The sequence below is a fragment of the Balaenoptera physalus genome, assembly GCF_965194825.1.
Source record: "Balaenoptera physalus genome assembly, chromosome: 19".
In the NCBI taxonomy this organism is placed as follows: Eukaryota; Metazoa; Chordata; class Mammalia; order Artiodactyla; family Balaenopteridae; genus Balaenoptera; species Balaenoptera physalus.
In genome coordinates, this window is record NC_138900.1 from 61082578 (window position 1) to 61098725 (window position 16148).

At 44.7% G+C, this 16148-nt stretch overlaps 1 protein-coding gene and 1 long non-coding RNA gene across 7 annotated transcripts in view; one reads left to right on the plus strand and one right to left on the minus strand.

Annotated features, from left to right (window-relative positions):
* Window positions 1-4392: 4392 nt before the first annotated feature.
* On the minus strand, window positions 4393-6061 carry LOC309649338. The gene is made up of 2 exons (XR_014257033.1): window positions 5948-6061; window positions 4393-5390 (listed from the first exon to the last, which is right to left on the minus strand). It is a non-coding gene; the product is annotated as an uncharacterized lncRNA (long non-coding RNA).
* A 375-nt stretch (window positions 6062-6436) lies between these two features.
* Window positions 6437-16148, plus strand: part of GAN (gigaxonin) — a gene marked incomplete at its 5' end in the record, with an annotated part of 80739 nt that continues 71027 nt past the window's right edge. For all 6 annotated transcript variants that reach the window (XR_014256990.1, XR_014256991.1, XR_014256992.1 and 3 more), the window contains one exon: window positions 6437-6603. Coding sequence is in view for 3 of the 6 variants with exons in the window: in XM_082439060.1 (XP_082295186.1) it covers window positions 6437-6603 (167 nt within the window). The remainder of the gene's footprint in view (window positions 6604-16148) is intronic.

The following is a 16148-nucleotide window of genomic DNA, read 5'->3' on the forward strand; positions in this document are numbered from 1 at the left end:
AAAAATCAAATTAAACACATGGAGCATGAAATAAAAAGCAGAATAGGGATGTTTAAAGAGCTGGAATAGGAAGGGAAAATGGCAGATGGAGTCAGAAAATAGATGAAGTTCACTACAGTCCAGCATTTACATCAGGGAGAAGTGAGACGTGAAGTTGTCAAGCCAGACCCGAGAGGAGGTAGCTGGTGGAGCCCGGACTGTAGAGGTGAAGAGACTAGATTTTTGACTTGAAAGTCAACCAGAAGCTAACAATTCGTGAGCTGGGAAAAATGCCATTAAAAACCATTAAATGCCATTAAAAACAGGAGGATGACTGTGGTGATGATAGCGATCATAAACATAAGAACACTTAGCACTTGCTGAGCACCTATTATGTGCCGGACCTTCTTGTCAGTGCTTCACTAGTATCATCTCATTTAATCCTCACAACCGCTCTGGGAAGTTACTACGATTATGCTAGTTTTACAGAGGGAGAAACTGAAGAAGTGGAGTAATTAACCCAGAGCCTCCAAGAATAGGAGAAAGAGACCCCGTGGGGAGGTAGTGAGGAAATCCAATGACTTAAAGGAATTCAAATGACTTCACGTTAAAACAGGTCTAAGGAGCAGGCAAATTACTTACATGATATAAATGCTGCAGAATAAATCAGCAGCGTATTGGCTAGAATTCTAGGGGGAGGATAGAAATTGAGTATCTTTTGCATGCTTTGGGGTATATAAACAACATACAATATCCAAACTAAATTTAAAGAGTACAAAGTGGAAAATGGTGTGGCTCGAAGGAGGAAATAAAGGTTCTTGCACAGGACTTGGTTTGAAAGAAGTAACTGGGGCGACCTCTGCCCAGAGCTGTTATATCGTGACCTTCTGAGGCTTGGAAGTTTCATGTCCTTTGAATCACTCTTGATAATTCATCTTTCTCCATGTTGGCAAGGTCAGGTTAGGCAGCAAGGGACGAAAAGATCCAGGAAGATTTTCTCCCTTCCTCCCTTCCTTCAGTCTGTTTCTTTCTTTCAGTAAGTCTATATTTATTGTGTATCAATTATATTCCATGCATTGTTTTAGAGGCTGGCAATACAATGATAAATAAAATAGGAAGTTCCTGCCAGGCCTCATGAAACTTATAATCAGAGGAGACACACAATACACAAATAAACATGTATTATTTTAGGTACTCATTGAATGCAGTGAGGAAAAATGAAGGAGGTTGAGGGAAGCATTCATTATACAGGGAGATAAGTGAAGGCCTCTCTGAGGAGCTGACATTTGAGCTCTGATCTATGCAGAAGGAAAGATCAAAGTCTGAGAATATGAGGAAAGACATTTACAGGCTTAGAAATCAGCCAGTGCAAAGGCCCTGGGGTGGGCATATGTGAGGCCTGTCCAAGGAACAGCAAGAAGGCCAGTTTGGTTATTGCACATCGAGGGAGAGGAGAGTGGTAGGAAATGAGGTCGCAGAGGAAGTACAAGGCCACATCTCTCAGGGCTTTCTACTTTGGACTTTTTTCCCCTACGTTTGATGGGAAGCTATTGGACAGTCTTGTTTTGGGAAGCAACTTGATCTGATTAACTTACGGGGAGAAAGAACTCATAAGGGGGCAAGAGGAACAGGGAGCACAGCCTAGGAGGCTATTGCAGGAGTCCAGGGGGAGCTGACTGGTGGCTGGACTCAGGTGGTACTGATGGGGGTCAGGAGATGAGGCTGGACTCAGGACACAGACTGCAGGAGGAGCTGCAGGATTTGCTGGTGAATTGGATGAAGGGCATGAGAAAAAAGATCACGAATGTCCCGAAATCTCTGTCCTTGGTTAAATGAATGATGCTGCCACTTTATTTGGGGAATGATTAGGTTTAAGGGGTAAAATCAGGAGTTTATTTTCAACCAGAGATGTTAGCCTGCTGTTGCATAGACCAGGTTGGAGTTCATGGGGGTACTGTGGAAAACAACAAGTGAAGTAATCCCTTGTGGATAGAAATATCCCAGTTCTCCCTACTTATTAACATTTATTCATTCAGCAAATATTTATTGAGTACCTACTGTGTGTCAGGCCCTGTGCCAGGTGCTGGGAATACAGCATGGATTTGCACAGAAACAGAAACTATCTTCATTACAGCTTAATTAGTTCACTGGTTTCTGAGACACTTCTCCGAATATTGTGTAAATATATAGAATCAACTCTCAAGAGTTATAAATACTGAGATGTTCTCTGACTCAGCAATTTGGAAGAGCTCAGATTCTCGGAAAGAAAGGAGCTATATATAGATTTGGACAAATGACAGATTTACCTAATAAAATATTTGAAGACTGCCTTAAAATGAATCAGAAGAGACTGTCTCAACCAAATTAATGTTTATGAAGAGTCAACTTGGTGTAATGGAAAAGCTTACAGGGCTGGAAGGCAGAAGCTCTGGGCCTGTCTGTTCTGCCCAACTAGGTCACGTGTATGACTTTGACTGAGTCCTTCATCATCTTGCTTCAGTTTTCACTTCAATAAAATGAATCCACTGAAGGCAATATTTTCCAAAGCGCTTCCAAACTACTAATTTTTTTTCCTTGCATTATCTTCTCCTGGACTCTTATTCCTCTTTCTAACATTTATTTTAAAATAAAACCCCAAACTCCAAGGTGATTCTTCTTTCTTTTAAGGGTTCATTTTTTGAAGCAAAGTATTTTCTTTTTGCAAATGAAACTTGTTTTTTCCTGACTGTAAAATGATACATGATCAGAAAAGCACAAAGAATAAAAAGTCCCTACAATGATACCATGGAGGTAACTATGTCTGTTTTCACCATCAGTGCCTCTGCAATGGGTATCATATAGCAGGTGCTTAATAAATATTTGTTGAATGAATGACTACTGTTAGTATCTTGTGAAAACATCCTTTTTAGTCTTCAGAGGAAAAAAAGAATCCTTTCTCTGGGGTTGTTTAGCCTCTGAAGAGGCTATAGTTATAGTCACCAGAGACTGAAACTTGCTGGGACTGTATCGAATCTCTGAGATTACACATTTCACAACAGCTGATGTCTGATATCTACGGAATGTAGGGAAACAATAACACTAAATACACCACTCTGATGGCCATAAACAATATCAAGGTGGCTCAGTTTGAGCAATATCAAGAAAGGCTGCAGAACAGTCCACGGTCTAACCAGGAGTGGCTCTGGTAGCAGCTGCCCCACAAGTCCTTCCTCCCACACTTGGGCCCTCTTCCTTCCCTACAGAACCAAGATGCGGTTTTCTGGGGCACTTGAGTTCAACTCAACAATTTTTATTGAGAATCTAGCATTCTTTTGATTGTTAACTCCCTTCTCAGTAAACCAAGATGGTCTTCTGATTGCCTCTGGAAATGAATGGAAGCCAGATCCTGTCTGCAGACACATGCTGCATCTTTTTTTCTCAGATGGAATTCGTGGCTAATGTTGAAAAACTGGGACACTGGACATGTGAATCTGAATTGTCAGACCTCTTGAAAAATCGCTGGATTTGGCACCCGTAGGCCCTCATCCCCTGGAGCAATCAGCTGGAAGTGAGGGGCAGCCTCCCACCTGACACAGGGGGTGTGTTCTTCAGCTCTGTGGTCCCACCTGCCCCTACTGTGGTATATCCTGCCTCCTGGGCTCATTCACCAACTTGCCACCTCTAACAGATTACGGGAAGCATTCAGGGATAACCCACTGAGCACCAGGCACTGTGCAAGTCTCTTGGAATATGTAAACGCAACACAGCTACTACCCTGGAGGAGCGCGCGTATAAACCAGTTAATTACAGCGCAGTGAGCTAAATGCAGCACAGAAGGCACGACCATGGCACAGCATGGGGACTCTGCCCTGAGAAACAGGTTGGAGGTTCTCTGAAGGGCACTGAGCTGGATTTTGAAGGATGAATATGAGTGATTCAGGCAGGTGGTTGGTGGGGAATATTGCAAACAGTGGGGGTGGAATGGAGAGCATTTAAAAGATCTTCTGCCGATTTGCTGCCTGTTGCACAGGGGAACCTCTCAAGCCAGCAACTACCTTTCCCCTGATTGATGCTGGTCTGTCTACAACCCTCTGCCCAGGTCCTCCCATACCTTCCTTCTGTCAAAACATCAGAGAAGGTTACCTCTACCAGGAAGAGCCTGCCTGACTAATCCCCATTCACCTCCAGTTACTTCAACTAAGGCAACACTCCCATTCTGGGAAAACTGGCTACCTGAGGGTGATTCTGTTATTTGAGCTCATTGTTTTGTTTTGGAACCTCTGACATTTGAAGAATAGACCAACATTCCAAGTAATTGATCAGTAAGTGTTTATCAAACACCTATGTATTTGATTTGAACTCTTTCTGTCATATATATCATTTTTGACTCCAACAACGACCCAGTTGAGAAAGAAGACAAACACAAACTGAAAACAGACTGCAATTCAGAAAACATTTATTAAGTGCCTGATGTTCACAATTTTTAAAATCCCTCCATCCATCCAACATTTATTGAGCACTAATAGGGCCAGGCAGTGAGCTTGGCACCTAGAAATGGAGATGCTTGCATATACAAGCTAGCAGGTGACATGGATAAATAAACCCCTTACAGTAATTTTCCTGCCAGAGCAACGTTCAAAGTACAGCAGTAACTTCAAGCAAGAAGTGTTGACTGCTCCCATGAATACTGGGCAGGTATCATGGAGAAGATAAGCTCCAGCTGCTTATCTTATTGACTTTGTATCATGACATTTTACAACATACACAAAAATATAGAGACGAGTACAACGAATCTCCATGTACCCATGACCCGGCTTTAAAAGTAGTAACTCATAGCCACTTTTGATTCATTTATACCTCCACCCACTTCACTCCATCCCTTTGTTTTGTTTTGAAGCCAATCCTAGACATTTTAATCATTTCATCCATAATACTGAGCTGGAAATGTCTGGACTTTCCGCTAGTAACATCCTTCTCCCAATCTATTCTTTTGCCACTGACTCCACCAGAGTTATATACCCTGATTCCCACCAGTAACCCCAAATCCTTGACTGGTTCAGGGTAAAGATCCAAGACGTTATTGGAGCCTTTGAGTTGACAGAAGGAAAAGCCTCAGCTGATCCAGTGAAAACCCCATCCTGCCTTATCTGGAATACTGACCATATTCTTCCGGTCCTTGGCCTTTGTAAAACTGCTAATTTCTTGTAAGCTTGTTGAGCCCCTAATGTGTGGACAAAACGGGGGCTACATTCCACATTCCCATGTGCCCTTAGCAACCTTCCCAGAAACTTCAGACAGTATGGGGCTTGCTCTGCAGGCCAAGCTGCCCCAGATTTGCTTCCTGTCACCACCTTGATCTTCACTGGGTGGGGAGCCTGGTCACATCTGAACATCTGGCCTCTCTACCTTCCACCCCTTCAGCGTTTCTCTCTCTCTCTGAAATGTACCAACATCATGCAATTAGTTACTCAACCCAGAACATTATCCTGGACTCCCTCTCCCTTCTAATTCTGCCTATTCTTTTAAAGCCATCCACTACTGTTCACCTCCATCATCACCCTTCCATCCAGGCCACCGTTCCCTTCCCTCAAGTACGGCAATATTTAAGAACTTTTCTGCCTTTGGCACCCTCCCACCCCCGCCACCCCCAGTTCTCCACGCAGCAGCTGAGTGATCTTCGTGAAACGACCTGCTAAAAACCCTCTCATGGTTCCTAACACCTACGGGATCAAGACCAACTTCCTTACCACTGCTAAGGAGGCCCTGCTTCTGCTCCATCTCCTCCCTCGCCCGCAACCCAAACGCTCTTTTCAGGGCCTGCTTTCTCGGGTCTCTGTGCTCTTACCTGGGAAGCGCCTTTTCTCTCGTAAATAGTGAACGCTACACCTACTGCGCCCTCGCTTACATGCGTTATCTCACATGAATCCGCAACAACACTAAGATATCATCTTCATTTTGCAGACGGACAAATTAAGGATGGGCACCTTACCCATGGTAACACAGCTAGTGAGTGGAAGAGCCGAGACTCGAATTCAGACTCACGGCGCCAGAGGCCACGGGCTCAACCACCGAGTGCCAGCCTGCCCGCACACCCCTCCATCGCTGCAGCGATCGCTCTCAGCGGCGGACCGCGCCCGGCAGCGCCCGTTCGGGGACCGGCAGCTCAGTGGGAGGAACGAGGCTTCGGATTGGCAGCCTCCGGCGACGCCGGGGGAGAGGGAGGGCACAAGGGCGCGGGGGGCGTCGCGCAGAAATGACGCAACACCGCGGCTCCTTAAAGGCGCCGGACTCTCGCGCGGCGCACGGCGCAGGCGCGTTCCGGAGGCTCCCGATTTTGCTCGCAGCGCTGAGAGCCGGGCCGGGCAGACGGGCGCGAGCGGGCTGTGCAGACTGAGCGCGCGCTGGACGCGGGCGGCTCGAGGCATCCGTTTGGGCGGCGTCCGGAGCCCGACCGGCGGGCTGAGGAGCGGGCGCCGCGATGGCCGAGGGCAGCGCCGTGTCAGATCCTCAGCACGCCACGCGCCTACTGCGAGCGCTCAGCTCTTTCCGCGAGGAGTCCCGCTTCTGCGACGCGCACCTGGTCCTCGACGGGGAGGAGATACCGGTGCAGAAGAACATCCTGGCGGCTGCCAGCCCGTACATCAGGTGAGGAGGGGGCCGGGCGGGCCCGCGCTGCCCGGAGCCCGGGGGCGGGGCGAGCCGGGCGTGTCCCCGGAGCCCCTGGTCCCCACCCCCCAGCCGCTGGGGTCCCTCTGGTCACCGCTTAGCGCGGCGTCCCTCCCGGCAGACACCCCGGCCGGGCCCCACTCGCTGCCTCCCCGCAGGACAGCCTCTATGGCTTCGGCCGGGCCGGGCCCGTGACCCCCACCGGACCCCACTCCCCCTGGAGTTGACGCCGGACCGCAGTCCCCCCGCCCTCCCTCCTCGGGTTCCCACCGCCCGGCGCTGGCCGGGGCCTCAGAACCCCGGAGGCCCCCAGACGCCGTCCTGGGCCGGACCCGGCCCCGCGACCGCGAGCAGGGCTGGGCGGCGCCCAGGAAGAGCTGCCCCTTCGCCCCGGCCCAGCCCGCGGATCCCGGCTGAAGTTTGCCGGCCGTTCGCCTCCAAATCGACGCACAGTGGGCCGGGTCCAGCGCCGCGAAAGCGGCCAGGGAGCTCCCCTCCCGCGGAGAAGCCAAATAAACACCTCTCCGGGTGTGGGCAGAAGGAAAACCCTATCGGATCTTTTTCTTAGGATGGACGATCCGACACCCCGCCCCACCCCCAAGTTCTTCGCAGAAGTGACTTTCCACCCTTTGTGGGAACTTCTTTTAAAAAGAAGGGTAGTGCGTTATAGACGTTAAAGTAAGCTGTAGCACATTTTAAAAGACTTACTGTAATTCTCAGGATGCTGTTACAACCCGAGGACCATGAGATTTTAGCGACTTGGAGAAGGCATTTTAAAACAAAGCGTAACCTGGTTTGCCAGCTCAGCTAACGAGGTGAATTAAAGGTTGATAGGACAGTGCTCATACAAGTGTGTCACATCTTGAGGGGGCTGTTATGTTACAGCAACTTTCTTGCAAACTGGGTTACTCTTTTAATAAAAGAAAAAAAAATGCTAGAAGCTGGAGAAACTGCCTAGTAAGCTGGTTAAATATAGACTAATAGTAGAGAATGTCACTAGAATTGACAGGTCAGAAAAGGCAAAATGATGTGCGCTGCATTCTTAGTGCATTGTTCTAGCAGAACTCGGCACACAAACTGCATTTTAACCTTTGTATTGGCAGACATTTGTGCTAAGTCAGAAGCAGTTCAAGTGCTCTGGTAACTTCTGGCTCCTCCTGGCTCTCTTTCTTAAATCCACTTGCACTCTTTCTTTGTGGATTTAAAGGTGGAGTTGGGGTGAGTTGTCATTAGTGTGGATTTAGATTGCCAACATGACAGATATCTCATAGCTGGCAGTTCAGAGCTTTGAGCAGTCAATATAAAATTGGCATCAGCAGGCCAGCATCTTCCCTGTATCCAAAGTATTCCCTGTTTGGGGAAATGCTTAGGAAAACCACTTTAGATGTATTATTGTAGTTCTGTAAGAGACATCCAGCTGGCTTAAAAGAAAATTGCAAATCACCAAATACATGCTCTCTATTCCCTTTCCGTGGTTCATTTTTCTCCATAGCACTTGCCACTATAATATACCCTGTATTTTACTCATTTACTCTGTGGATCTTCCCCACCCACAGTGTAAGCTCCAAGAGGCCAGGGACTTTCCTTTTGTTCATTACCGTATCCCTGGCACACAGAAAGACCAGTGCCTACTGGTTAGCAGATGGGTTGAAGCAGGGACTGCCTTCCTTTATGCCACAGAAGATTGGACATGAGAGGACCAGCCCTGGTGCATTTCCATTTCAGATGCTCAGTTGTCCCTGATTGAGAAGAGCCCTGCACCTGCTTTCTGCTCCCAGCTTTCACTCTTCAGCGAGTTGTCCGTAGATGACTTCTTCTTGGCTTCAGCTCACTAGTCTGATAAATGAGGGATAAAATGCATCTTCATCTCATTTAATCTTTGACCCACACTGTGAAGAAGTAGGTAATAGTGCTTTGAGCCGCTCCCAGGTCTGCACACAGGTTTCCGAAGGTAGTGGTATCACTGCTATATCTGCTGAATTAGGAAAGGTGGGGCATCCGCTTGTGACATGGTGGGCACATATGAGAATATTTAGTAATGTGAAATGTTATTTAGACTAACAGTAATTTTTTTTCTATTTTTAGTTTTTTTTTTAAAGATTTATTTATTATTTATTTTATTTTATTCTTGGCTACGTCGGGTCTTAGTTGCGGCACGCGGGATCTTTGTTGGGGTACGCGGGATCTTTCATTGCGGCGTGGGCTCTTCGTTGCGGTGCATGGGCTTCTCTCTAGTTGTGGCCTGCGGGTTTTTCTCTCTCTAGTGGTGCGCAGCCTCCAGGGCGCGTGGGCTCTCTAGTTGAGACGCGTGAGCTCAGTAGTTGTGGCGCGCGGGCTTGGTTGCCCCACGGCATGTGGGATCTTAGTTCCCCTGACCAGGGCTCGAACCCGCGTCCCCTGCATTGTAAGGCGGATTCTTTACCGCTGGACCACCAGGGAAGTCCTGCTAGCAGTAATTTAGATGTGAAATATTACTAATCGTAGTAGCAGAGCCAAAAGGGACTTCAGACCCCTCTAATCCAATTCTTTTACTTTCCAGATAAAGAAGTTGTGCTCGGTGGGCATTAGTGATCTGTATTACAATGAGGTTATTAACATTTAATGAATGAACTAGGATTAGACCCCAGGTTAATGACACCTAGTCTCCTACTCGTTTACCATACCAAGTTATAGCATTATTCGCATGTAACAATTCTTTGCAAGTCAGTAAGCGGTAGAGTTTACACAATATGTTATGATTTACGTGCTTATTAAGTACTTTCACATGCTGTCTCACTTTGATTTTCATTTTCAACCATCTTGTACAGTAGGCAGGGCAGATATTTTTGACGTTTTACAGATAAATATGAATTAGTCAATATGTGTTTTTTCAGTGACTAATTGCTGTAACTTTATTTGACTGTTGAAGTGGTATATTTGTTCTTGGGGTTCTTTTAAAATTATCAATCTCAAGGCTACTTCAAAGTAATATGACTAATTCATGTTACTACTTAGAAACAAACTTTAATTTTTGATACCAATGATGTTGGGCTTTTATAACATCTCTGTTTTGTTTGAATGGAACTTAAAGAATTCTGTTGAAACAAAATGAGTTTGTATGTTCTAGAACTTGATGTTTCTCACTTTCCCTTTTGAAGCTTAAGCATTTAGGTCTGTGATGTCATTAATATATGGATTGGGAGTTCAAAAGTTTGGTAGTCTCTGAAGTTTTATAAAAATCTGAGTTTTGTTTAATGTCTTCAGTTAGCCTGGTTTTAGTAACTGTCATAGGGGTCTGAAGTTGTGCAGTTTAGAAACAATGTTATATATTGCTTCTGTATCATCAACCAAGGGAACCAATCCAACACTGTTGCACTAGGAATTAAAGCAACTAACTTGGCATACTTTCTACTTAATATAGAAGTCTTTTAGCCTTACTGGTTTACTCTTTTCCTGTGCTTTATCTTTGGTTTAACATTTGTTTTTCCTCCGGATCGTCTTAGCAATCATACTGCCCTAGAAACACTTTCAGTATAAAAGGAAAAAGCCAGAAAAAACCCAAGTTCGGCCACAAAACCCCAGTGATAACCTGAAAGAAGGTTGTGTAGGGTATGTGTCACGCAGCCTAAGATTCAAATGCTTCAGGGAGGATAGGCAGGAGCTTCCATAGTTCATCACTCGCCCCAGTAAGTGGGATGCTACTTTCCCAGCATGCCCTCTGCCCAGCATTTTCTCATGATCCTGAATGACATTTTTCCTTTGGTTTGTTGGGAAAACAAAATCTAAATGTAGCTGACGACCTTTAAGAATGATGACATTGAATTCATAGCCATAACAACAGCCCACAGCAACCCTTTCCTTTCTCAGCAACCCTGAGACCTTCTGGGAAAGGTTCTCTGAGACTTACAGGAAATTTCCTTTTCTCTTGAATATTGCAAAGTTTGCTTTGCTTCATGTCTGAGGCTCTTCTCATTCTGGCACAATTCCCTTGATCTGATGTGGAGTTCAGACTCCTCTCTTTCGTGAGCTGTGGTTCTTGGGGGGTAATGTACGTGAAGGGATTTGGCAGTGAATTGCCGTGTGATGCTGCAGTGGCATTATAGTGGCTCTGTACAGGTTCCAGTCCCGTATCCACTTTTGGGAATTTTGGGTTTTCTAGGGAATCTGTTGGAACATGAGTTTGTTTAGCTTTTAGTCCTGGAGAGTAAAGGAAAGAAAGATTCCCAAGATTTTGGGATCCTTTGATGAGTTAGCCAACAATAAGAATGGCAGTTTTTGTCCCGTTTTTTGAGAGAAAGCTGGTCTAGTGAGGGTGGAGTGGAGACATTGGGCCTAGAATCCAGCCTGGATCATCTTGGACAGCTTTTCTGGGCCTTAGTCTCCTCATCTGTGAAGTGAGGTTGATTGGGCTCCGTGCTGTTTTCGGTCCACTTGGCACGTCTGTGTTGTGGGGAGGGAGTCTGTTTCTGTTTTTACAGCTTTATTGTATCATCTGAAGTTTTGCTGCACATTGATGTTAAAGCCTTTCCTTTGCCCTGTCGCACAGGACTTGGTTGGGTATTCTGCTATATAAATCCAGCCCTGTAGAGCTGTTTTGTAACAAGCATTTATTTTATGCTGTTAATCTGGATGCTTTCCAGGGCCTAATTATTGATGAGCCTGTCTTGCCATTTAAATCTAAAATTTGACTCATAGATGATGCTGATGAAACTTCTTAAGGAGACTAATACGATCTCTGTAGGAGTCCAAGTTTCATGGTGATGTAGAAATTGTTATCATCCTTTCTTTGGGTACTTGAAATCTGCCCTGTATTTTATGAGCACTAAAGTCCACTGGTGTTGTCTGCTATGTGCAGAGCAAGCTGTCAGCCCCCAAGTCCCTTTTCTTTCACTTGTGCTCTGAGTTCATAGTCACCTGTGTATATAGCAGCTCATGAATGATTGTCATAAGGGTTTTGTATAGCGATTGTAACCTGTTAAGTTTCTTAGTTCTCAAGGGTTCAGCTAGAAGCTCCAGGTTCTGAGACTCTTCATGAATCCTGAGCAGTCTTCAGATCAAATCAACTGTACCTACCGCTTGCTATCCTCTGATGGTGATGGGAAATACATTGGGCCTGAATATCTTTTGATGGATCTAGGCTTGTTTGCTTTTATCCACCTACTATAAGGCATCCCTTACAACTGCTTAAAAAGATGAAATCTGTCCTGAAGGGCTTACAGTCCCATGGTTCAAAATGATCATCTCCATCCTTCTTCTCCTCCTCCTGCCCCCCTCCTCCCCTTCCCTTTCCCCCTTTCCCTCCCCTCCCCCTCCTCCTCCACCTCCTCCCCTTCCCTTTCCCCCTCCCCCTCCCCCTCCTTCTCTTTAGTATTTGCAGTCATATTTGATTAAACCCTTGTCTTAACGTGAGTTTTTCAAAACCAATATTAAAGTATGTTCTCTTTCAGAAGATCAAAGAAGTGTTTTCTCTGGGCTTCTAAGGAAACTAAGAGCTTGTGAATTGGAGCTCTAAGTTTAACATAGATTACTTATTTTAGCTGGAATATATGTGTTTATTTGTACAAGGCAGCGGTTGCCACTCTTAGTAGCAGTGAATGCTCTAATTCTGGACAGGTTCTCGGAAGGTTTCAAACGATGAAACAAATCAATAAAATTCTTGTTAGACTAGTGAATCTAACATAAAGTGAAGTGTTGAATGCTTAGATTTATTGTAGAACTTTCCCGAGGGTTGTCATTTTGAGTAATAGTAATGTGATAGAAGTAAATCCTAGCTCCACTGAATACCAACTGATAAGTTCTCCCTCTTTTACCTATGCCCTTTGACTTCTACCTCTTCTTCCAGTGTGTATTTTCCTCTGCAATTCCTGTTCAGTGTTCTTAAAGTAATTTTTATTATATAATTTAGAGAGTCAAGCAAAGTGCTTTTCCACATAGAAAGTTTGGTTCCTTGGATTTAGATTTGGATAATAGAGACTAAGCATCCAGATTATAAAACCGCCTTATCCGTTGTTTACACTGTTAATCAGTCTGTCTCATGATATCAAAGTGAGGCTTAAAATCTATTTATAATCCATAAAGAAAACATAATTAGGACAAATAAGGAGTTGTTTGGCTTCATCCTTCAGAAGGATACAAATCTATCATTTTGTGCAAATGCATAATTTTTTTTTTTTTAATTTTATTTATTTATGTATTTATGGCTGTGTTGGGTCTTCGTTTCTGTGCGAGGGCTTTCTCTAGTTGCGGCAAGTGGGGGCCACTCTTCATCGCGGTGCGCGGGCCTCTCTTGTTGCGGAGCACAGGCTCCAGATGCGCAGGCTCAGTAATTGTGGCTCACGGGCTTAGTTGCTCCGCGGCATGTGGGATCTTCCCAGACCAGGGCTTGAACCCGTGTCCCCTGCATTGGCAGGCAGATTCTCAACCACTGCGCCACCAGGGAAGCCCAAATGCATAATTTTTAAGTTGGAATCCTAGGTTAAGGGTGGAGGTGTGGGGGTGTGGGTGTGACAGTTGGCAGGTTAGGGTTGCAGCCTTGAATTTGAGTGCTTCCCATGGGTCCTCTGCCTCCTAAGACATGATGAGTCCAAAGAAGGAAGGCGATCAAAGATGGCAGCTGTAGCTCTATAGAGAGTAAAGGTCGTGTGTCCATCTAAATGTCCTCTGTCACTCAGCTGGAGTTCTTGACCCCCGTGCTCAGAAGAGCAGAGACTGAAGTCGTTTTCCTAAGTGTTGCCAAAGAATGTCTTCACCACAGAATGATGGTCTAATGTTTGCTGCTTCCATTTCTCTGTGGGAGTAAATTATAATTTTTTTCTTCTTTTCAGAGAGTTTTAGAAAAATAGAATACTTAGGGAAAAATAAGATCTTGGTGAAATATTTTGTTAGATAAAACAGTTAGCCTTCAGGCAGTAAAGCTTTGAGAGGCAGCACATATCAAGTGGAAGTGGGGAAGACTGGTTTTTAAAACCAGACTGTTATAATGGGATATAGACCAATACAGTGTCCTTCATTTTTCTTTTTAGAGTTAATGTACTAGTGGATATAGAACCTTAAATGTACATTTTTGTTCATAAGTATTTTGTGATTCTCTCAACTACTAAGTATTTTGGTATCTTTTTAGGAGCAATTTTAAAGACCATTTGACACTTGTGATTTTTATGTTAACACGATAAGATGAGTAGAAATATGGTAAAACATAGTTTTATAGTCATATTCGCATTCATCAGTAACCAGTTGCCTATGCCTCTGAATAATTGTAAATTGTCTAGTATTGTTGAGTTCAAAATATTTTCAGACTTTTGTCACTGAAACTGTTTATATCAGTCCGTCCCTGAATTGGAGGAAACCGCATATTTAGGGTGTGAGGTTGGGATGAGTCTCTTCTAACACTTAGAGCACATTCACCGGGAGTGGCCGGCAGTGTGAGAAAGGTGGGATTGGGAAAAGCCATGGGAATCCTTAGAAAGAAAGGTCATTGATCACTGATTTCTATTCTTTCCTCGCCGGAGCCCACTTCTGCTTCAGGGATGGAATTGGAGGCCAGCAGAACCCAGGGTCTTCTTGAATATTCCATTTGGTTAGTTAAGGGAAGAGTTTCCCACCTCCGTCCAGCTTTTCCTCCTGTGCTAAAGCTGGTGTGGGAAGTTCAGACTTACCTCACAGATTAGAGACTTCTTTCAGGTGTTGTTGGTTGGTTGGTTTGTCTGTTTATTTTCCTGCCTGACTTCTTAACACTGCTACTTGTATGAGCAGAGCTACCAACTTTGTTCCTTGCCCAAAAGGGAGAATCCCTGTTGCTGGCCAAGAGGGAGCGAAATTCTCATTTCTCTCACCTCCTGCAGTGGAGCAGGAGCAAAATACGTGCTCTGTTTCCTTTCCTTACCGTCTTTTTTCCTATTGATAGGAAAGGGGATTATGAAAATATGCACCATTGACACGCTGTTGGTACATTCTTTAGAAATGTCATCACCACCTTAACCCATATGCTTGTGGGATTGTGCTCACCAATAATAAAGTACAGTTCAAGAATTAGTATTGTCATAAGTCGTTGAAATGTGTCATGTATTAATTCATCACAGAGTTCCCTGTCAAGGGACCTTATATAACTAGTGTTGACTAATTAGGATTAATCATTCCTTCAGCAAATACACAGGAGACACTGGGTATCAGCAACAGCTGGGTGCTGGGGGGAGACGGGCAGGAGTTTGCATTTCATGGTTTGCGGAGTGTTACACCTTCCCAGGCTCCATTGTCTTTCTTGTGTGCTGGCTGCCATTTGAGTGTATATTCAATGATCTCCCACACACACTGTCAAAACTGAGACTGAGCACATGGAGATCAAAATCACTCAACTTATTTTTTCCACCTGTGGGGCCAGTAAAGGAAAGAAACATAAAGCTAACAGTTTTTAAATTATCTTTGACGTTCACTTAATTTTTCACTACTGTACTGTGTAGTGTGGTAGTACCAGAATTTCAAGAATGGGAAAAGAAGAGATTGACTTTATTTTTGGAGTAGTCGCTTTTGAAAGTCTGCTCTAAAAAGTATAATTAAGATGTGGCACATATATACAACGGAATATTACTCAGCCATAAAAAGAAATGAAATTGAGTTATTTGCAGTGAGGTGGGTGGACCTAGAGTCTGTCATACAGAGTGAAGTAAGTCAGAAAGAGAAAAACAAATACCGTATGCTAACACATATGTATGGAATCTAAGAAAAAATGGTTCTGATGAACCTAGTGACAGGACAGGAATAAAGATGCAGACATAGAGAATGGACTTGAGGACACGGGGAGGGGGAAGGGTAAGCTGTGACAAAGTGAGAGAGTGGCACGGACATATATACACGCCAAATGTAAAATAGATAGCTAGCGGGAAGCAGCTGCATAGCACAGGGAGATCAGCTCGGTGCTTTGTGACCACCTAGATGGGTGGGAGGGAGGCTTAAGAGGGAGGGAATATGGGGATATATGTATATGTATAGCTGATTCACTTTGTTATAAAGCAGAAACTAACACAACATTGTAAAGCAATTATGCTCCAATAAAGATGTTAAAAATAAAATAAAATAAAGAGTATACTTAAGTGACTCATCTGATCATTCGCTACTATGTTAGTAACCACAATTAATCACATATACAGAAACAACTTTTTTTTGATAGATTTATTTATTTATTTTTGGCTGCATTTGGTCTTCGTTGCTGCACGTGGGCTTTCTCTAGTTGCGGTGAGTGGGGGGTAGTCTTTGTTGCGGTGCACGGGCTTCTCATTGCGGTGGCTTCTCTTGTTGCGGAGCATGGGCTCTAGGCACGCAGGCTTAGTAGTTGTGGCTCGCGGGCTCTAGAGCGCAGGCTCAGCAGTTGTGGTGCACAGGCTTAGTTGCTCCGCGGCATGTGGTATCCTCCGGACCAGGGCTCTAGCACATGTCCCCTGCATTGGCAGGCGGATTCCAGAAACAACTGTTTTTAAGTAGAGAACATAGATCCTCGGCCAAGGTTTCCTAAATGCTCGTTCATTCATTAAACTTTTCTTGAGCGTTTACGT